Here is a 22,403-nt window from a genome sequence, read left to right on the forward strand (position 1 = left end):
TTTCACAATTCTCAAACATTAGCACCCAGGCCTTTTTCTCAAGAGCTAAGGCCACACATTTTGAAATGGTGTTTGCAAAATCGCTTAATTTTTTGGTGTTTTTTTGTATGTTTTGAAAAGTATGAGACGAGGATTTGAGCAGGAGAATCTATACACTTTGTCTAAACACGCTACAGAGTTTAAAAATAAGGTAACTAACCCTGTAATTTTGATTTAGTTTGAGGGGACTGCTCTGTATATCAGATGATATATGACTTCAAACATTCATCTCCAAATTCACATAGAAGCTTAGTTAATCCTTTACTCTTCAAGGTTAAAGTCTTGATTGAGAACGATGAAGAAAGAGTTTCCTTTTATGAGGCTCTCCAGGACTATCAGGGGTAAGCGCCTAGTTATTTGTTCCAGCATTTAATTAGGCTTAAACACTTAAGCTTTATTGTTTTGATTGCATTTGGAGTGCAGATCGACACACACATTTACGACATTCTTAAATCAATTCATTCATTTATTCATTCATTCATTCATTCATTTATCTATATTTACAATTTATGGCAATCAGTTAGCAATGACAAATCAATCCGTAAAAACTTACATGTAGCTAAATGAAAGGAGGTCTTCCTTGGAAATAATCAAACCTGACGGAGACTTGCAATTCTGAATGAGAACAGTTTTTAGTTAACTGATTTATACCACTAATTATTTTTTGCTTAACATTTGAGTATAAATTTCTATCAACCTGACCCTTTACACAATATTTTTTCCATACACAGTTTGCACATGTTTTTGCTGTTTATTTTTATTAATGGTTAATTAAGCGATAAATAAATTATTGATTAAAATTATTTCACATCAGGTCCAACTCACTCCAAAAACTTGTGAATGATCTGAAGTCTGTCATCAACACTCCCAAGAGATATCCACTATTCAGAGAAGTGAAGTAGGTTGTACTTGATACATGTATGTTCCTGACTGCTTCCACTTAATTTATGGGGAACTTCTTCCCTTGAATTTGATTAAGTTGATCTTAGTCGCCAAATTTACACAACAGTGCAACTGGCACTGTCAATAAATTATTCATTGTATGATATACTGTACTGAATTTGATCAACCCCTGGTAGTGTTGTATGTCAATTCTGTAGACTTGGGTTAGTTATATGCATCATGAAACAATCAAGTATAAGATTAGCATGCGGTTTAAAGGACAACAAAATACTAAATCCTGTTGGAATTGAGTGTAGCATAACTTATTTTTTAGGACTGATATCTACTCTAACTTATGACAGGTATTTGGTAAAGCCAGCTGACACTACAGCATACCTGAATTTGATTCCCAAGTTACCAAGGTGTGTGGGGTGTGACTACTCTCAATAAGTCCTGTCTGTCCTGTAACTAAGATCAAACTGTAATTTATCATCATCATCATCATTATCATCATCATCATCATCATCATCATCATCATCATCATCATCATCATCATCATCATCATCATCATCATCATCATCATCATCATCATCATTATGATGTGACATTTCCAGTAACTCTTTTTCAGTGATGGAATACGGCTCATTAAGCTTGAGCACTTTGGAAACAGTGCCATTGGATTCAGTGTTCGTGGAGGTAAAATTTGCCTATGTGTGTGTGTTTCACAAAAAAATTCATACCAGGGAGGGAGGGGGGGTATTAAGTTCATACCAAACAACCCTCTGTAGAGGAGATCCGTATATTCTTACAGAACAATACAATCAGTTGAGGCATGATATTTGTAGCATGGTCAGTTATAGTTTTACCCCCATTCAGAAATCAACAAGATGTTCATAAGTTTCCTTTGATTTTGTATTTGATATTTGATTTCTCAACATCTAAATTTTGCTATGATTAAAAAGTGAATTTTTGGATATATACAGTTTAAAGAGTTTTCATTAGCTTCTAGCCATCATGTATAATCATGTGCAACTATAATATGCTCTACAAATATGGTAAAGCATAGGACTGGCATATTTTTAGGGCATTTTTATTTTTTGTTACTTTGGTTTTCTGTTTTTTTTTGGGGGGGGGGGGGGGTGGGATGTTTTTAATAGAACAATTATTCCGCTAGTCTTGTTTTTATTAGATATGAGACGATTATAGCCAAGTTGGCAAGCTACACCCCTCATTAGCTATCTACATGTTATGGTAGCATCTCGCATCCAATGTGCATGTGGAATTATAGTTGTTGTATAATATGTAGGTGTCAGTACTGGACAGACACGGTATGAAATGACAATTTTTATTAGGCCAAATGGCTGTGGCCCTTTCAGTACAAATTGTACATGCTTTCAAGGTAGTTAGGGGATCTAGGAAGCTAATTAGAACTGGTTTTGTGTGGGGGAGCATTCTGGTACAATTAACAGAATTTATATGTGTGTGTAATTTAACACATAGATCTGTAGCACGCTAACAGCATTTCTATTGTGGTAACCGTGTATATAATATTTATACTTGATAACACAACAGTGACATCTGACAACAGTTAATAGGTTCCTTATTGTTAATCTGTTACAGGGCGGGAGCATGGAGTTGGAATCTTTGTGTCTCTTGTTTCACGAGGTTCACAGGCAGACATTGTTGGACTAAAGGTACTTTTCTGCTCAGATGTATGCTCTAAATCAGAACTTTGTCTTAATAAATTTTGTAATCAATACTTCAGTATTTAAATTATGTTGGAGTGTATTAAGTTTAGCCTGTTTGATCTACATGGTGATCAGTAATTTCACCACTCACCAGTCTAAAAGGGAGTAACTGCCCCATGATAATTATTGTCATGGGGCAGTGAAGGTTACTCCAAACCTTCACGGGGCTACATTTGCCAAATTTTCTTTTTTTCAAGGAAATTAAAGTTCATTATTTAAGGTAACATTTTCCAAGGAAGTGAAAATAAAATATTGTAACGTGGGGGGAAAAAGAAAAAAAAAGAGATCAGGAAAAAGAAATTTGTTAATAAAAGTTAATAAACCGTAAAGGTGTCATAATCCCCAAAAGGCATGGACTCCTCAGTGACCTTTACGCGGAAAACGGCTTAATCCGGAGATCCTATATTGACTTCTTTCAATTCAAGATTTCATGCTCTTCAAGAGTGACTCCTCATAATCACACTTCAGCAATTGCTCCTCAGTTTCGTTTTGTTTTGTGGCTTATCACTTTCCTTCTGTTTTGTGCATTATTGTTGACTACTGGCCTAAAACATGTGCACCTAAAACATGACTGTAACACTATCGCTTTCCTGTGAAGCTCAAGTTTGCATACTGTGAACGCTGGGAGGAAATCAATCTGCAAAACAGAATATAACATTATCGAATTCTACATATCGTTACCCTTCTATTGATATATAGTTTGTGGGGATCTCATCACAAAAAAACGCGCATGCGCATTTTTTTCTGGATGACACCCGCAAATGTTTGGAGTAACCTTAGTTAGTCATTGTATACATTGCCATCAGTTGAACCACCACAGATTGTATTCCCTTTACATATACTGTTCCTACTTTCTTGTTCTGTCTAGGCAGGAGATGAGATTTTAAGTATCAATGGATTGTACATTGCGGAATCAACTCATGGAGAGGTAGTCAACATCTTGAGGTCTCAAAAAAATCTTCTTGTGAAAGTTAGAAGTAAGAATTTCCTTTGATTACACACTACAAATAGTTTATTTAAAAACATTATTATATATCCACTTTAATAATGTACCAGTTGATTATTTTATTATGAAGACTACTCACTCAGTGAGTTTGATGATGTTCAATTCTCTTTTATTCACAGCCACAGGGAAAGTGCCATGCAAAATGTGAGTGCCTGGCGAACCATTAATTCATCACTCTACATGCTTCTTATAGTGACAATTAGTATATTAATATTATTACTTTTTTGTTCACTAGCTATTGCTAAACGTGTGTTTATTTATAATAATATTTTATTTATTGACTTTTAAGTTATTAAATTTGTTTACTTATTAATTATAATTTTTTTCCAATAGAAATGATATCATCAGCTGGGAAACTGCAGAGGGAAAAGAAAATGTTTATTATCGTCCTGACTTACTGGTGAGTAATTAAAACAATCTATAAAGAAACAAAATAGTGCATGTGAAACAGATCTGACTGGCAGTATGTGTACATAGCCTAATAGTCCCATGTATAACTGTAGACTTGTTCATACAAGTACAGTCATATTCATGAGAAGTTGCGTGCCCATCAGTACATTATCATGTCAGTATATGTATTGCCTTGACTGCTTGTAGGATTATCTCATCAAAGAAGGAGACTTTGTAGATGAACTCAGATTTGAACCTGCTCCAGACGACAAGCAAGTGACATTGGTTGTTGGACCTAAAGGAATTGGTTGTAGGTAAGAACTGCCACTAACACCCCTGATTCAAGGTCTTAAGGTACATGTATGCATACCAAAGGGAGGTTACATTTATATGACGTTAACAAGTCAAATTCCATAAGAAAACCCATGACTACTAGTGGTGTGAATAAAAATTCACTGTACAGTTTCTTTTATGTGCGCATTATATTTTTTCCTTCGACAATGGCTTTTTTTATTGTAGGGATCCTTATCAGTTTTGACTTTAATTGTAAATACATGTACGTTATTGCGTTATTAAGTACATGTGCAGTACCTGCTGGCATTACAACATGAGTGACAGGCTATGCATTCCACAACTTAACAGGTCAGAGAGATAAGTGTTGATGGCACAATTTTTGCTAAATTTCAAAGCACTTCAAGCCTATTGTTTTTAATTACCGGTATATGAACTGTAATGATAAGAATTAAGTTGTAGTATAGATATAAATAAGGTATATTCATTGAATTTGTAAATCCTGATGAATTTTCACGATGTTTAAAGAAAGATTAAGGAAAGATTAAAGATCATAATAATTGTAGCAGTTACAGTATTATCCTTGTTATCCAGGGATATTATATCCAATTTCGTTGATCCTAATTGCCTTTCTGTTTTATCTCTTTTCCTTATGGGTTTCCTGTCATTTTCAAGATTCTACAAAATTTGATCCTGTTTTGCAGTTTTCAAAATGTTGCTCAAAGCACAAGACAGTGCCTGAGTTGAACTCATTTAGTTAGAGTAGAGCATCAGTCTTGTGAGCAAACCTGATTTGTCCTGTGTCATATTCTCTTAGTGTTCGGAATGGCATACCAGGCAAAGAAGGGCTGTTCGTGATCTCTGTCACATCAGGCTCATTAGCTGATAAGACTGGTGTACGGGTAAGTTATCAACAACAACAACAACAACTCGCTCCTAGAACATACTGGTAGTTGTGGTGCTCACATTCAGTTAGTAAAAAAAAAATTTTTTTCTAGATCGGTGATCAAATAGTGGCAGTTAATGGAAAGAATATTATGAAACTAAGGTACTCAGAGGTAAGTTCATTGAGATTTTTACTATTCACAAATTCACACCAGTGGGTGTGTTAAAAAGGCCATCCAGGAACATTGGGGATGAGGAAATACAGACAGTCCTCCAGTCTTCAGCATGAGTAGAATCAAGTTAAAACGGGCAAACCCACCCCCAACCCATCACCTGACAAACACACCCCACCTAAGTTTGTTCAGTTCAAACCTCTTTTCTTTTCTCTTTTTGATATAGGCGATATACTTGCTGAAGTCTTTCAAGGAATTACAACTTGTTCTCCGGCATGACAAGGTAACTGGTAATTTGTATTACATTTGGAGCATTAAGTAGGGGCCTGTCTTTCGCCAGTGGTGTAATACATTGCTTTTGTTCAAGCAAGCATTACATTTTTTGCAACAGGAAGCAGAACAGTTTATCATGGAGGAAATTGCTAAACAGCAGAAGGACAAACTACCAGAATTTGCCATTAAAACTCAGCTGCTAACTCGAAAAGCGGAAGAAAAAGAAAGATTAGATAAAGCCAAAGAACAGATGCACTTCAAGCAGCTGCTGCAATCAAAACGTGAAGAGGATGATCAGGGGCATGAGAAATCTAAGGGAGCAACTGAAGGTACAGTTAAACCTGTTGTATCAGACTTGTCTTGCAACACTGTTGCATTGAAACTTGACAAACATCTTTGCTTGTATTTAACTACCAGCTATGTGGCAAGTTGCGGCAGTGTGAACTTTGTGCAACGTGATGCCACGATTAACAACTTGACTAGTAATACACGCTATGACGCTTTCAACGTTGTCGAGCGACAAGTTGAAAGATAATCTTTCCCTTATTACTCCACGTTAATGTAGATTACAATATGGACAATTTATAAAATGCGAGTCTCGTGAGAGATCTTTATCATTTGCTCGTTAATAAGTCCCAACTGTGGACTAAGATAGTACACAAAATAATAATCAACATGCAGTTAAGTTGTTTTAAAACTCTTTCTCGTTAATTTCCTGTGATTTTCTGCTCAGGAAGGGAAGTAGAAAATGCAGAAGTCAGTCAGCCGTCCAACAAATCCCAGTGCTCAGAGCTTACACCCAACAGTCACAAACGAGCAGCGTTTTCAGAAACGTAAGTTCTCTGGTCACGGTTTCATTTCAGTTCAGTGTAAATTTGAATGCATCTTGAAGGATTCAGTTGAATGAGAGCTGAGATGTCTTTTCATCAGTGAGTCGCAAACTGCGGCTTATCTTCTTGGTCTTGCTACTGGTTTCATGTTTGTAGTTTCCTGAATTCTGAGAGGATTATTAATTATAGTACTTTTAGTGTGAGTTAACAGAACTGTTCACTCTCAGAAAGCGACCTTATTTTTAAGTTATCATCCAAGAATTCAATTCGATCTGGTTGGGGGCGAACTTGATCAAATTGAGTCAATGTGGGAGCGAACTCGGTGGGGACGAACTTGCTATGAGGCGAAACCGGCAGCTACCATTAAAAATAACAAACAATGAATGAAGATTATTCCCTGAATTCTCCTTTACCCTCCTAAAACTAACTGCATCATAAGCTAAGAATGAAACGCAAAAAGGCATTGTGGTTGTAATCAGACATTGTAAGAACTTATGTAAACCCGCAAACTTGACACTGATTAATAGCACTGTTTTTTAGTTCAGTACCAGGTCACCTTGAAATAGACCCTCTGAAAAAGGATGGTATAAAATGTTTCAAGTTTGGCCCTCTTTTTTCTCTATTTCAGTGTACAAGTTGTTGTTGCAGGAACCAGTAAAAACTACCATGAAGAAACTGTGGTCAGTGATGTGCATCCCGCGTCTTTGCATCCCAGCAATGTACAGGTATTATATGAAGTCAACCGAAAGGCAGGGTACACAATGTTCCTTACATAAACGTACAAGAAAGTTCACTGACCGGGGACTCACACCACATGTCACACTGTAAAGGATAATGAGCCTAACTTAGTAACATAGCCTACAAGCAGGCTCAGGCACTGCGCCACAATCAAAGGTCAAACCCTCAGAGATGAGCCGGTGAAAATAAGAGCTCTGATTTTCACCGGCTCACTTTGCTCGTCGACTCGTCTCTCGCTGCGTCACCTTTGCTCGTGCTGGAGCGCATTACAACCTGCTCGCAGGCTAAAAGTAACCCAGCGGTAACATATCAAACACGAAAGACCGTTTTTGACCACATTTCAAAACATCGAGAAGGGAGTTGAAAATACGATGCGCAGTGGAGTATTTTGATTTCTGACGAACCTCAAGGTGTTTGGAAATGTGGTCAAACACTGTCTTTAGTGTTTGATATATCTTCTCAATCGAAACTAAAACTAGGGAGACAACAGAGAAACAAAATTGTCAAAACCTACGCTAATTAAGACCGTCATGATTTCCGTTGTCGAAACTCGATGAATTATTAATGAATTAAGAGGATTCCAGAAACTAAGTCGGATTGTGTTACTTTGTTCACTCAGAGTACAGAACTCGGTTAACAACCAGAAACAACAGCAAGTGAATTGTTTAATACTATGATGATCATTTCCCGCTTGAATTTTCTTTTGTTATAGTTTGAAGATGACGTGCTTGAGGGGAGAGAAGCTCACTTTTTGTCAATTGAAAAGGTAAATAATAGCTGACCTTTGTGAAATGTTAATGCCTCTGACCGGTGTATTTATCTTTCGAGATCTCTAATAAAATCCTGTTTATTGTACTTGGAACAATGCCGCGGCTGCGGTTTTAAGGGTTCAATAGTACTTATATCCGCCAAGCCTATGCCACCCTACCTGAAATGAATCGTGACCAGTCACTCGAGCGTAGTCCCAAGCCTTTTTGCTAGTGAGAATGTCGGCTAAGTGAGTTTTCTACATTTTATGTCTTGACATTTTCTTCTTTCTTGGTTTTAAACTGCAGGTGTCAGAGTTAGGGCTAGAGTTGGAGGAACGCGATGGCGGAATTTACGTGACAGGTGTTCAAGAACATGGCTGTGTGGCTGTACACGGTATGTTTCTGTTTCCCTCGCTGATCCAATCACGTTTAAACTTCATGACTTACTAGTGCCCAATTGAGTACATGGACTATTCTTCCCCAGTTTTCTGTTCATGAGCTCCTTCTTTTAGGCGGAGTATGTCCTGGAGATCAGTTGCTAAATGTGGAGGGCACCAGTCTCCTTGGAGTAAGTGTGCAAGAAGCTCACGAGGAGTTAAACAAGGCCATGAACAGAAACTCAGTAAGTTTGTATGTAATATACTTTGCATAAATAGCCATTGGAAAATAATTTTTAGAGGGGCAAATGCATTTAAATTTAACGGACTTTTATACGCGACAAAGGAACTGTCATCTTCCTATTCTCGTTGGATCTCGGTTTGGACTGAGTGATCGATAACTAATTTGACCTTACAATACCAGTGCATTGTCAAGAAGGTAACTTATGAGAGTACGCAGAATAATCAACCAAGGGACATTATCTTGATGCCAAATCAAGTTCTCAGAACTAACACTGAGGAATATCCATGGTAACAAGTTAGGAGAATTGATAATTTATCGAGCTTGAGAGTGAAGGTATGAGATCTAATAATATTGTGTCTTTGCTGTTATTGCTGCACTCAGGAAAATATCGATCTCGTCGTGGCCATTTCTTTGAAAAGAGCGAGCCGGCGGCCAGTTCTGAGAAGTGGCAGTGTAGTGAGGAAACGAGATCCCGTCACTGGGGTGGAGGTGTAAGTAGTTTTGTATGCTAGGATCATTGACGCAGGGGGGTAGTAGAGGGGGTGAACACTGCGAGCTGTTGTTGCTGAGCTCAAGTAGCAGAGTTTTGATCGTAGATAACAAGCGAAGAAATTCCTTGAAATATAAGAAAACACTCCTCACTTAAGGACCCTGGAAACTCTTTTTGGCTCACTTGATTTTTTTACGTAACAAACTGATCCATCTTTTGACTGAATGTTAATAGTTTCCTGTGGAAGTCACGCAGTCGATTGATACACGTTATCACAAGAAAAGTGTCGTCACTTGTCGATTTGATTACGTTTGAGAACTGTAATAATGAAGGTGCTATGAAGTATAATTTTAACTACAGTTTATTCATTTAATATATTTCTGTTCGGTTTTCTTTCAGGTATGACACATGGCTTTAGTTAATTCTCCCGTCGCACAAATAACGCTTTGACAGAGCGTTAGAAAAGGAAATATAAATGAAGACTTAGTTTAGATTCTTGTTGTTACTTATTTTATCACTTTTGAAGAAAGATATAGACTCACGAAGTTCATTAAGTCTTGTCAAAATTATCGTGAAAATTCTCACAATGATTAGAACTGTTCACAAAGAAGTCTTTTCCTGGCTCGAAATAGATAGACCGCTAAACCGATGAGTATTCGTAAAGTATCAAACAGAAAATAGGTGTTGTATCTTTTCAATCCATTACACAAAGTAAATTTGTTTCAAATCTAGAGTATTACTTTCAGACTGGAAAACACTGGAGGAAGAGTGTTGCCTGCCAAGACAAAAGGAGATATATGTTGTAGATATATTTAACAAGTATATTTATTTGTTTTTAACATTTGTATATCGAGATTTTATGCACAGTTATATTTATCATTCTTGTCTGAATGTCAATAAAATGGTTGGACTCAACAGAACATATAGTACTGTTTGGTTCCTGGAGTACTGATATATACATGTTCTGGTTCGTTTAGTGTGGTCACCTGGCCGAGGGAAGTTCTGAAAAGAACTGTTGTTGGTGATTTATGTATCGACAACCCGAGCGGAAGTCTTCTTTCAGCACGTGAAAATCTGGGTAATATCCCCTTTTCTCCCCTCCCCTGTACTGAATCTATCCAGACTGTATCTAGATATATAAGTAAAAAAATTACAAATAATCAATAAATTGATAAATTACTCAGGTTTAAGTTCCAAATCTTGTGTCCACTGCAAACACAGCGATAAGAGTAATAACGACTGAGATGAGAAACAGCCAAATAAAGAATCTGTTGAGGACATTCGCAGCTAGTACCCATTCCTCTCTAAGTTCATCCGTCTTATCTTGTTCTTTGACGTTGTCAGCTAGGATCTTGACCGCGCGGGACTCGGCTACAGGGAGTTCAGACTTCTTTTCTTGCAACGCTGTCAAATAAAGTAAACAATTACAGTTCTATAGATTACATTGGGGACGGTAAGTAACTGGTGATGATAAAAGTCATCTATCACAGGGACGATTTGCCGAAATTTAACTGGACGCAAGGTATACGCCATTAAGAGACTTTCAATCATTCCCCGTCATGCTAAAGTGATTGTACAAACAGTGATTAGCATCTTACGTTTTCTCCACTTGTTCACTGCTCTCCGTGCAACCTTCTCGTTTTCTTCATTCCGAGGGTTCGACTGTGCTTTTTTGTGTGACGTCGTTTCTTGTTCGGCCTTTTCTTGTCCGGTTTTGTAGAAAACAATTCGCGCCAAGTAGCCCAGTATGTATTTCTGAAAAAGAATACCAAGAGTGAACCGTCGAGGAGTACTGGTAGTTATTTTGAATTGCATGCTTGTCCATTACTGGTATATTATCTGTTTTCTTTACTCACCCGTTTCCAGACTGGCAATGCGCATGGCCGGTTGTGGACAAATCGCAGCATGTAACACATTGCAGCAAGTGACAGGGACACCTCTATTATTGTGGAGCAGTAGTATTTACCAATCAGTGGAAGGTTCTCAGAAACTGGCATTTTTTCCTCCACCATTAAGAAAAATACCGCAAGAGAGAGCAGAATTGTTACTCCGACTGCCATCCGCTCGCCAGTATCTGAAATTGAAATTGAATGACATCGTTACAAACCTTTGCTCCCAAAATACCAAAAGAGCGCCTATACGACCGACTAGCAAGTTAGCTTGACTGACTGACTGACGGACGAACGGACGCACTGCCTAACAGACCGCCTGACGAACGGACTGACTGACTGGTTGGCTGATTAGCTTACTGGTCGACTGTCTGACTGTCTGACTGGCATACTGACTGAATGATTGACTGTCTGACTGACTGATTTCTGTCTCTGACTGACTGACTCACTGATTTACTGTCTCACTGACTGGTTAGCTGATTGGCTTACTGGTTGTATGGCTGAATACTGACTTATCAGAAAGGTGGCGCACACTATTTAGGAGCTGATGCAGGCAGTGGATATGAGGAAACATCCCTAACCTTCAGGCATTAGAAATACTAGAAGAGTCAACACAGCGATCAGTGCGCACGGTGTGATGAAATTCGTGACGTAAAATTGAGACAGCCGCCTGATGTGAAGAACATACGACACTCCAGACACCATCGCTTTGCAACAGAAATGCGACATGAGGCTTTGTTCAGATCGAGCATTGATCAGCTGCCATTCTCCGTTAGCAAGGTATTGCTGAGTGGAGACAGTGTCACTAGCTGCGTTAATGTTTAGCTTGGTAATGTCGTAGTTCCATGATCCGAATGTTAATTTGCACATCTGAAAAAGAGATTTGATTTAACCGTCAATGCTTCTTACTGCTTCTTAGTATTTTAAAATTAGTTTAGTCGAAGAAGCTGTCTTGTCAGTCAGTCAATCAATCAATTGATCAGTCAGTCAGTCAGTCAGCCAGCCGGTCAGTCAGTCAGTCAGTCAGTCGGTCAATCAGTTAGTCAGTCGGTCATTTAGACAGTCAGTCCGTCCGTCCGTCAGTCAGTTAGTGTGTCTGTCTATCTGTCTGCCTGTCATTCAGTCATTGAGGTTGGCAATCCTTGATTTGTTGACTAGTGTATATGACGTCAAGTCACTAACCTGTTCATCAAACGGAAAGTTCTCCACGCTTATTTGACAGGAGCTCATAGTAGTCATGGGAACAACCCACGTAACATTCCCATCATATGTCACGGTAGCTTTGAAAGGATTTGTGTCCGAATCATCAAAGTCGGCACTAAAGAAGAAAAACTAAATCTAAAGTCTTTATTGGGTTTGACCATGCAAGATTGGTTGGAAAATTCCGGTTTCTCCTGGTGTCAAAATAAACGAGTGCAAAAAGTTGCTATTGATATATAGATAAGTACCGTATTCACTTAAGTTATTCAGTTGATACCTCAAGCCACATTTTAATTTCTACCGTTAATGCGGTGCATAAAACTTCTACTTCACTTGCGTCAGCTTGAATAGATACAGAACAAGTTAAGTGGGTGTAAAAGAAATTCAAGCGAAGACAGCGGCGTCCTAAGAGTCAGTCTACGTTTCAAGGATCAACAGCAAGTGCGTGATCTCAGTCACAAGATCGGCACACTACCCTACATACATACACATACATAAACTTTATTTTTTCTCGAATTTAAGAGTAGCTATTATACATGCTAATTTTTCCAAGAGAAAAATAACAAAAGAATTTGTCACAAGGAAATTGGAACAAGATCTCGAACCCAAATCAAGCCTGTAGTCATAACCTGTGCGATGCAGATTATTTACAGTGAGTGGGGTCTGGCTACTCTAAGCTACGCAGTAGCTGAAACGTTTAATAGATGAAAGAAAAAGACAAAAAGAAACACCATCATCAGCCTATGGGTTGTCATGTGCACCCAATCAAACTCAACTTACTTGTTGTATAAAATGACACGCGGTGTCCATATATCAATATCATCTATGTTAATCTGTCTTATTTCGCCGTATTTTGAAGGAGTCCATCTCAGATGCATATCTCTCCAATGCTAAATAAAAAAAAACAGTGAACTGAAATATTAAATATCCCACAAGACATTGTAAATGATTAGTAATGTCTGGTATATTATATTATGATATAAAAACACTTTCCAATCAAAGCAAATTAAGCCAATGGTTACACACATGAGATAAATTGATCATGTATTTACTGCGATCAGCAAAAAGCCAAAAAAGAAAATCAATCGCATTTATCGTTAATTAATTTGTCCTCTTATAATAACATCCATATTATAATACATATTATAATAACATATTAAACGAAAGAGAAAACGTTCATATGGCTTCGAATAAACAGCGTCTACACACGTTAAAAAACTTACCATTTTAATTCTTACATCTAAATCGATCTTCAGATGTTTTTCGTCCTAAGGAACAGAGATAAAATAAAAATAATATTGATTAGCAAAAGCAAAAATATTACGACATCACATCAAACCACCAGTCAGTCAGTCAGTCGGACAGTCAGTCAGTTAGTCGGACAGTCAGTCAGCTGGTCAACCAGTTAACCAATCAGCCAACCAGCCAGTAAGTCAGTCATGTGCTGTTGGCCATTCTAAGGGATCAAACGTGTGGAGACTGGTGCGAAATTACTCCTGAGAGTGAGACTTCGAGCGCTTTACTTACTACTTTAACAATCCGGTGAAGAATCAAACTGTGCTTCACTTCTATGGTGTCATTATCATCTAAAATCGGTCTAAACTTGTTGCTGTAACGTGTAGTATTCAGAAGATATCTTGTTAGGTCTCCCTCTTGACAGTAGCAACATAGCACTCCTGTAAAGCACACAAAAGGGACATAACAACAATAATCTTTATATTCTTTCATTGTAAAATTACATGTTGTTTGGCCCGCGGATAGCAAGTGTTAATTTATCGCCAATTAATCGAAAGTCGCGATGATATGAAGCAAGTACACAGTGATAACGTGTGGCTCCCCGGTACAAACTCAACTCATTAGCTGGCTCATACTGCCCTTTCACTGTTTATGGTTCTCATTTTGTTGCATTCAGTTCGGTTTACTGTGTATCGATTGGTCTGTTTGGCTTTCAAGCGATTTTTTGCTCACTCATTCAATTGAAAGTTTCAAGCTTAAGTGAAGTTTTCAAAATGGTTATCATGTATTCATCTGGGATGATCAAGCAGCAATTATTTGGCTAGTCATCATGGCTGCTATGTGACGTCACAACAGATGCATAGCTAAATATGAATAAGACGCGAAATGAAAATGCCATCCCTTCATATTTAAAAAGAATAGTCACATGCGCTGTTACTACTCTCTATATGAACATACCTTTCTACTGTTTGACAACAGGTTTACACCATGTTAATTCGTTGTCATTATTGCATATTTATACAAAAGCAAACAATTGTCAAATACTTGTGAAATGTTCGTGGCTAGTCTGACGCGGCGTTTCGTCTCGGCCAAGAGACTCTTCAGAGACCTTTAGAATTCAAAGGCAAACTCGTTGAGCATCACGCCCAAAGTCCCGTTCGCAAATTCTTGATGTTGACAGTCTGGCCCTCTATCGCAGAAGGATTCCCAACCGTACGTTCACGAGTTAAATTTATACAAAAGCAAACAATTGTCAAATACTTGTGAAATGTTCGTGGCTAGTCTGACGCGGCGTTTCGTCTCGGCCAAGAGACTCTTCAGAGACCTTTAGAATTCAAAGGCAAACTCGTTGAGCATCACGCCCGAAGTCCCGTTCGCAAATTCTTGATGTTGACAGTCTGGCCCTCTATCGCAGAAGGATTCCCAACCGTACGTTCACGAGTTAAATTTATACAAAAGCAAACAATTAACTCGTGAACGTACGGTTGGGAATCCTTCTGCGATAGAGGGCCAGACTGTCAACATCAAGAATTTGCGAACGGGACTTCGGGCGTGATGCTCAACGAGTTTGCCTTTGAATTCTAAAGGTCTCTGAAGAGTCTCTTGGCCGAGACGAAACGCCGCGTCAGACTAGCCACGAACATTTCACAAGTATTTGACAATTGTTTGCTTTTGTATAAATTTAACTCGTGAACGTACGGTTGGGAATTCTTCTGCGATAGAGGGCCAGACTGTCAACATCAAGAATTTGCGAACGGGACTTTGGGCGTGATGCTCAGCGAGTTTGCCTTTGAATTCTAAAGGTCTCTGAAGAGTCTCTTGGCCGAGACGAAACGCCGCGTCAGACTAGCCACGAACATTTCACAAGTATTTGACAATTGTTTGCTTTTGTATAAATTTAACTCGTGAACGTACGGTTGGGAATCCTTCTGCGATAGAGGGCCAGACTGTCAACATCAAGAATTTGCGAACGGGACTTTGGGCGTGATGCTCAACGAGTTTGCCTTTGAATTCTAAAGGTCTCTGAAGAGTCTCTTGGCCGAGACGAAACGCCGCGTCAGACTAGCCACGAACATTTCACAAGTATTATTGCATATGGAAATTAATCAACCTTCCTTGCTAACGGTTTAGTGAAATTCTCAATGACGAATTGATTCGTGTTAAGGTAGTCAGCCTTAGAAAGGAAAAGATGTTTGGTAGTAGACATTTTTCGCTTGCTGCTTCAGGGTGCGTGAAATAAACCACTATCTTGGCTTTGTAATAAAGAATGAATATTGATGGACAAAGTTTAACAGTAAAAACACGCTTACCTTGGAAGACGATTACAAGCCAAGCCGGATACATCTTGGTGAAAATGTACATTTTTGCTTCAAGAATTCCGCCAAAAACACAAGCATTGAATGAAACATATTTTACTGCAGTCGTGTTACGGAAATTGCTCAACGCCGCATGTTAATGAACAGAATGGCTCGAGAGAGCTGTTCAGTGCAGGTGGCAAGCCACTATTATGGTTCACAAATAAATAGCAACGACCAAACGAGTGAAAACACGATTCATTATTGATTAGAACTTGTTCTTTAAATATTCAACGTACTCTGCCATCGCTTGTAACATTTATTTAATTAAAACTTAATATAAATGCCTTCATCTTTGAATAATCATTGTCTAAACCCAAATTAAAAACATTAAGCTATTCGTTTCTGTATATTGTGTAATTCATGTTCATATGTCTACCCTAGGAATTGATAGCCGACTTCATTTCCCAATGTGATAGTGTTCAAATATATAACCGTTCTCCCAAATAAACACTGTTATTGTTGGGCCAGGTTCCATGTGTTTTGAGCTTCTCTAAACCGTCAGTGTCCAAGTTGGGTTGGCGAGAATCCGCTTTCCCGTTAACGTTACCGTGGTAACAATTTAATCTGTTGTTGTTTTTCGTCGGTGTTTGACATGTGTGAAACTTGGCACGTACTTTTCTCAAACTAACGTTTGTCTATGAAATTCAAGGTCAACTTCTTCATCCAACGATGTAATTAATATAACTCAATGAAACATCCCAGATATCAGCTTTTTAATTTCTCGCCGATTCTCCGTATGATACTTTATTGCAAATATTGTAAACTTTTTCGTTCCATTACGAAGTAAAGCAAATAAGTTTTTTCTTCTGTCTACTCAGCTTGTTTAGTTTTCTTACTATTCTGAGTAATTTGTTTGCTTAATCAAATTAGTTGTCTTTGTGCTGTTTTTTTATTATTTTCTTAGAAATCTGGCAAAATAAAATGGTTGGTTGTTGTTGTTTATTAGAAGCGAAAGCAAATTATGAAACGTGTTAATTCAATAATTGCATCATCCATTGAAAATCAAAGGATCTAGCAACGGACAAATTTATTTTTTTCGGAATTAAAATCTACCCAATAAAAACTCTTATAGAGAAAACATAGAAACTGATATACCTTAGCTGTTTTCATCGGAATACAAAATGTTCGTGATATTCGTAGTTCCAAGTCATACACTGTTAATGTATACAGCTTTGACCTTAATTATAGATTAATTCGACATTTGTAATAATTTCTCACTCAATCTTCTCCAATCTTTAACATCCTTATTTGTTTTTTGTTGTTGTTGTTGTTGTTGTTGATGGGCTAACTCATCTCCTGTGTCATGTTATCAAACAATTAACCGAGGGCTATCACGTTCATAGCTCAAGAGGTTTCTAAGTATTCCTACCGTCCGAAAAAAAAGCTCCACATTAAGCTTAACCAAGCTCCAATTGAAAAGGATTAAAAATATAATGGACTGCCTTTATTTTGAATTATTGCACCTGCGAACCTTCAATATACACAATAACTTAGTTCTGGTCTAACCAATTCAATTGATATTTGTCAGTGTGTATTTTATCTGTTTCTAGAAATGAGGTATGCCAGTCGAATGTTAATATAACGTCAAGTTTTCGGCAAAGGAAAGTAAAAAAACCCCATGCAATGATTTCTTTCGAGGTCATCGTTCAGTAACGGTCTAAAATAAATTTTAGCACAGAAAAATACGATACAATGACAGCTACCCACTAAGCTAATTAATCCAATATCAAATACTAAAGATATCAATCGTCAAGTTGATCGAGTTAAAAAAAAACAGTGTTTGTTTCCAGGAAAGTCTCTTTGATAACGCACTGACAATTATCAAGCCGTTTTGGGCCTCAATATTAGTTTTTCAGTCTCCTCAATTAGATGATAAAAATTGTCCAAATCTGGAAGTAATTTAAAGTTAACGTTACATTGTTTTTTGGCAACAGTTGACATGGGAATGGAAAAACATCACATACAGCGAGAACTAAAATTAGTGGCCTCTCGTGTAAACAACACTCTGTTGTGTTTTCTCTTTATCCTTATAACAGTCAGTAGTGCCAAGATTCGCGGTAAATTCTTCTTATAAATTGTTTCGCGCATTCTTTCATATTAGTTTTGAGAAATTTGGTGGTAAGTATTTTAAAATGCTATCCTCTGTAGATGATTTCTTTTCTTATACCACCTTCTAATCGCCAGCGAATTAATAAAGTTCTTGAAAAGTTTGGCGGACTGCTCAGTTCAAGCTTGTCACTCGATTAACCTAACTTTCACTTCCTATTGTTGTACAAGCGCTCTATCTTTATAATCACAATGCATCAACATTCTTAGAGCACTCTTTACATGTTGCGCCACATGCTAGTAAGGGTTTCCACCTCATGTCTCTCAGCATTTGTAAACAGCGACCAAACGGAAGCGTTGCGTTGGCAACAGGAGCTAAGCAACCTTAAGTGTTTGCCCAAAATTGCGACAAAGACAAAATATACACTTGAAGGTTCAAAAAGACCGCAAGAGACACAGACAACATTTACACATCTACAATATTTTAAATGAGGGGACTTCATTTGGTTAACGCTTACTAAAAGAACTTCTTAAATGATCGGATTTGTACAGCTATCCCAGTCCTACCCCCTTCCAAAAAAAACAAAACGCGCGAAGAATTGATCCATAAGACATTGATTATAGATAGCGAAATATCCTGAGAACGGAATCAGAAATATCCAGGGGCAGCGGCAGTTATTACTTCACATCACTACACACTTCAAGTTTTACAAGCAAGCCGGGAGCAGCGGAAATAATACTTGTGGCGAAAGACCTATACTGGCAAATAAAAACTGTCGTCTAATATCATATGCTAATTCCACATCACAAAAGCGAATCTAATTATCTTTGTTCTTCTCTTATAAAAGGAAGTAACTCTCATCCTTTTATTTCACCCTATCTGTCATGGCTTTGGCTCAGCGATTCCGTAGCAGTTTGTTTCTGTGTATTGGTAAGTTTAACTAGTAGCACTGACACAAAAGTCGAGAGCGATGGTATAAAGTTTCGATCAAATTTGTAACAGTAGAGGTATCACATCAAATACGATTAGGATATTTTGTTCCTTTCAGTTAACGAATTGAACGGCGACCTAGCATTAAGTATATTTACCTCGCTTTTGAAAAAATAACTAACAGCAGAATTGAAGCATATCGTAAGAGTTAACATTCATCTTTGCTCTGTGTAAAGAACTCATTCTAAGCGCTTGACGAATAAATATAAACGCAGTGTTCTCACAATAGGTTTATCGGCAACTTTATTTTGAGGCTTCCAGTGAACAAAAGAAAAGAATTGTGGCGAATGAACTCGGTATTAGGGTAACAAACGTCGATGAAATGGGACACAGAAGCTGCTGGACACAGAGAGACTAGAGGAGGACAGAAGTCCACGTGGATCAGCCAGTCTGAGTTAGCAACTGTTGCATTGTAACGTAACTAGTATTTTCAGATGGTAAACGTCTTTCTACAAATGATCGGTGGAGAAAGCTTGAACTAAGAATGTTTCCTATTAACAGGTCCGTGAATTTTGTTGATCAAAAGCTAAACCAGGCAGATATATTAACGGTACAACTTAAAATACGCAGAAAAAAAACATCCACTTTTAATCCTGACACTGTTTTTCGACTAAACTACCGGAATCATCTCACAGGTCTCTGTTTTGGAGAGTTCATATATTGTCAAATTACTAGAGGCCACCTTAGCAAATTTTCTGTTACTTTTCGCTCAGCGGTGTAGGTTCTGGAAGCGTTAAGAACAGCTGTGAATTTTAAAAAGAAATCACAAAAGCTGTATCAATAATGACACTGATGCAATCCCATGATCAATATTCCATGGAAATATTTCAGTCGTCCAGTCTGCTTTTTGAATTTTATAAATTCTTGTTGCTAATATCTAAGGTAAGAAAAGTTCAACCTTTGTTATCGCAACAGCGTTGGAACTTCCTTAGATGTTTTGTCATCAATCATTCTGAAGACCGCTATCAGCAGAGAAATCTTTGGGGAAAGTGAAGAGTGTAGAACAAGCAAAGAAAAGTTGAAATACTGAAATTGTCGTAATTTTATGACTTACTTTTGAGTAACTTATATTGGCCAGCTGCTTAAAATTTTGATGTCGATTTTGTTTTGTGGATCACGAGAAAATAGAACAAAAATAGACAGGAAATGGTCGAGGAAATGGGAAACACAGAATAACAAAACAAACTCGATCACGGATGTTTATAATATACTACATTCTCGTTAATTAGATCTAAAACTGTTAATTTTTTTTAAAAGATCGATATTCTTTTGCTCTTAAACATTGCCGCAAGCAGAAGCTGAAGGGAATGAAGAAAAAAAACCCACTCTCATCCTCCTCTGAGTAAACATGAAACAAATTTGTGTCACTCAGCACTGAATAATTTACCGTTAAAAGATATTTACACTAGCCTTAGAATGGAATGTAGATTGGCCCTTGTTTGTCAATGTATAGTGCTTATAAATTAAACTGTTGTTGACCTAAGGAATCCATAATCATGCTACTACAACCATAACTTGAGTAAATCTCTTTTCTTTCAACAGCTTTATTTCTGATGGTATGTTTGGCGGACGAGGTTATCAAAGACGATGAAGTGAAAACAATCCGAGGAAGTGATGTCTCGACTAGGATGCTGTCTCGGTCTGGCAAAATCATGATGGTTCGTGATGATGATGATGACGATGATGACGACAATGATGATGACGACGATGATAATGGTGACACAGACGATAATGATGATAATGATGACGACGAAGATGACGATGAAGACTTTAGTGACAGCAATGAGGAGTTGCTATCATTTGAAGTGGAAAAAATAGAAGAGAAAGACGCAGATGGTATGGACGTTGGTAAATTGGAGAAACATTTTGTGGATTCTCTCGACGATGTGAAGTTTACGTTCTCTCAAGTAGACAGCCAGTCAAGCTTACAAGGACTGCCTGCTATTAATGTCAACATGTCAGCTTTCCTTGTCGAGCAAATGGCTACTCTTGACCTGATAGTCTACCTGTTTCGTCGTGGTGGTAGTATCACCTTTGGTAGCGAGACTTTTGCAGTGCAGAGTGGAACAGTGAAGTTCAACATTAAGGTAAGTGTTCTCACTTCAAGATCTTAGCATGGGTTACATGTGATACGTCCTATGATACTATGATTTTTATTTTCTGATTACGTTCATTGTTAACAGTGTTAAGGGCTCAGGATGTATAAACATTGCTCAAAATGCTTCTTCCTACCTACATTCTTACTCTGTAATATCTTTGTCTACTGAAGTTGTTCATGAAAGCAAAAGCAATTAGTCACTTCGAAGTAGACCACCACTACATCTATGACTTTCTAATGACAGATTAGTGACTGGGATTTCTGTGACGGGACGCCTGCAGACTGCAGCGAGGGCAAAACTGGAGAATTTCTTGATCTTAAACTAAAAATAAAGAGCAAAGGATCACCAGAAGAGGTAGACGATGAGGACCGTAAAAAGGCAGCTAAACCAGCAATCTGTAAAGACAACGACAATGATGATGCTGACGATCAAAAGGATAGCAGTGATAATGATGACGACTGCCCAGCAATATATGACATTGGTGGAGACTCCGAAATGGTTCTTAACAAATGGGTAGGATGAATGCATGTGCAAAAGGCTCTTTCTACTGTATTGCAGTGATGATAATCTGGATTCGTGTCCACACAGTCCGAGACCTCTTAAACTTCGCTGAAATATGTTCGAGTTATCTCAAATTGACTTTTGTGTTGGTAACGCCCAGCTTTGTTGACAAAAAGTTTAAAAATTATGTTTTAGCGCCAATTTTATTTCCTCTCTTCTCTCTTTTTTTTCCAGGTCGTTACCGATGACGATAAATACACTGCCATGCCGCTGGGATTCCCAAAATTTGAGTTCGAGGATGGCGAGAAAAAGTTTGTTTTCCGCATTCCTAAATTCAACCAGAACGTCATGGTTGATCCAAGCGTGAATGTTGGTAGAAGTAAAAGCGCTGCCTCTTGGTCGCAGTTTAATACTGGCTTGGCTCTGTTGCTGGGTTTAACTGCCAGTTTGCACTTCATATTTATTTCATAACTCGAAGAATTTGAATTCCTTTTAGTCCGTAACATATTCATAGAATTTTTTATCGCCGTGTTAAATGTGCTTCTTTGATTGGCTGATAATATTTTCCCGCTTCTAAAAACAGTATATTCACGAAAAGCATTGGAAGCATTCCAACATAAGGTGAACGCTTCTCTTGTTATACACTTGGGCTTCTCATAAGGGCATATCTTATTAGGAATTTCGTCTTGCGTTACACGGAAGAAACGCAATTATAATATAGAGTATGACATATAAAAAAAAACATGTCAACGGGGATCAGGTAGAAATTTTAGTAGAAACGAATTAAGTCCCCTCAACGATGCACTTAGCGATAAAGACTCTAAGTTGATGAGAACTATATAACCTAGGCATCACATATATTTATGGCTCATAGTGCTATATCGGAATTATGATTTTAGAAAATGCCATGGTTAGACTTAATAAATATCCAATAAATGACATTATGAATGTAACTATTATCACTATTAT

General features: G+C 37.8%; 3 protein-coding genes across 3 annotated transcripts; 2 read left to right on the plus strand and 1 right to left on the minus strand.

Moving 5' to 3' along the window:
• Window positions 1-15: 15 nt before the first annotated feature.
• LOC110042755 (harmonin-like) lies at window positions 16-10,035 on the plus strand. The gene is made up of 21 exons (XM_089290568.1): window positions 16-190; window positions 313-380; window positions 854-937; window positions 1,284-1,343; window positions 1,550-1,617; window positions 2,542-2,615; window positions 3,538-3,646; window positions 3,795-3,819; window positions 4,009-4,075; window positions 4,273-4,379; window positions 5,174-5,258; window positions 5,355-5,414; window positions 5,641-5,697; window positions 5,806-6,016; window positions 6,421-6,520; window positions 7,146-7,242; window positions 7,968-8,021; window positions 8,311-8,398; window positions 8,517-8,626; window positions 9,007-9,116; window positions 9,515-10,035. The coding sequence occupies exons 1-21, from the start codon at window positions 122-124 to the stop codon at window positions 9,531-9,533; spliced, it is 1,722 nt and encodes a 573-aa protein (XP_089146694.1). The 5' UTR covers window positions 16-121; the 3' UTR covers window positions 9,534-10,035.
• On the minus strand, window positions 9,459-15,956 carry LOC110042878 (neuronal acetylcholine receptor subunit alpha-9-like). The gene is made up of 9 exons (XM_089290570.1): window positions 15,750-15,956; window positions 13,732-13,880; window positions 13,428-13,472; window positions 12,985-13,094; window positions 12,187-12,322; window positions 11,586-11,874; window positions 10,972-11,189; window positions 10,714-10,870; window positions 9,459-10,519 (listed from the first exon to the last, which is right to left on the minus strand). The coding sequence occupies exons 1-9, from the start codon at window positions 15,799-15,801 to the stop codon at window positions 10,302-10,304; spliced, it is 1,374 nt and encodes a 457-aa protein (XP_089146696.1). The 5' UTR covers window positions 15,802-15,956; the 3' UTR covers window positions 9,459-10,301.
• A 2,710-nt stretch (window positions 15,957-18,666) lies between these two features.
• LOC110042756 (skeletal aspartic acid-rich protein 1-like) lies at window positions 18,667-22,387 on the plus strand. The gene is made up of 4 exons (XM_089289184.1): window positions 18,667-18,774; window positions 20,377-20,921; window positions 21,177-21,446; window positions 21,669-22,387. The coding sequence occupies exons 1-4, from the start codon at window positions 18,729-18,731 to the stop codon at window positions 21,903-21,905; spliced, it is 1,098 nt and encodes a 365-aa protein (XP_089145310.1). The 5' UTR covers window positions 18,667-18,728; the 3' UTR covers window positions 21,906-22,387.
• The last annotated feature ends 16 nt before the right edge of the window (window positions 22,388-22,403 follow it).

The sequence above is a fragment of the Orbicella faveolata genome, unplaced genomic scaffold, assembly GCF_042242905.1.
Source record: "Orbicella faveolata isolate gen_17 unplaced genomic scaffold, um_ofav_v1 contig_2, whole genome shotgun sequence".
Taxonomy (NCBI): Eukaryota; Metazoa; Cnidaria; class Anthozoa; order Scleractinia; family Merulinidae; genus Orbicella; species Orbicella faveolata.

Excerpts from the sequence above, each read along its gene's own strand:
- LOC110042755 (XM_089290568.1), top strand. The coding sequence starts at position 122 with ATGAGACGAGGATTTGAGCAGGAGAATCTATACACTTTGTCTAAACAC. Across the intron at positions 2,616-3,537 it reads CAGACATTGTTGGACTAAAG|GCAGGAGATGAGATTTTAAG; the intron begins GTACTTTTCTGC and ends TGTTCTGTCTAG. Across the intron at positions 6,017-6,420 it reads ATCTAAGGGAGCAACTGAAG|GAAGGGAAGTAGAAAATGCA; the intron begins GTACAGTTAAAC and ends TTTTCTGCTCAG.
- LOC110042878 (XM_089290570.1), bottom strand. The coding sequence starts at position 15,801 with ATGTACATTTTCACCAAGATGTATCCGGCTTGGCTTGTAATCGTCTTC. Across the intron at positions 13,473-13,731 it reads TTCACCGGATTGTTAAAGTA|GACGAAAAACATCTGAAGAT; the intron begins GTAAGTAAAGCG and ends TCTGTTCCTTAG. Across the intron at positions 10,871-10,971 it reads CATTGCCAGTCTGGAAACGG|AAATACATACTGGGCTACTT; the intron begins GTGAGTAAAGAA and ends ATTCTTTTTCAG.
- LOC110042756 (XM_089289184.1), top strand. The coding sequence starts at position 18,729 with ATGGCTTTGGCTCAGCGATTCCGTAGCAGTTTGTTTCTGTGTATTG. Across the intron at positions 18,775-20,376 it reads CAGTTTGTTTCTGTGTATTG|CTTTATTTCTGATGGTATGT; the intron begins GTAAGTTTAACT and ends TTCTTTCAACAG. Across the intron at positions 20,922-21,176 it reads CAGTGAAGTTCAACATTAAG|ATTAGTGACTGGGATTTCTG; the intron begins GTAAGTGTTCTC and ends TTCTAATGACAG.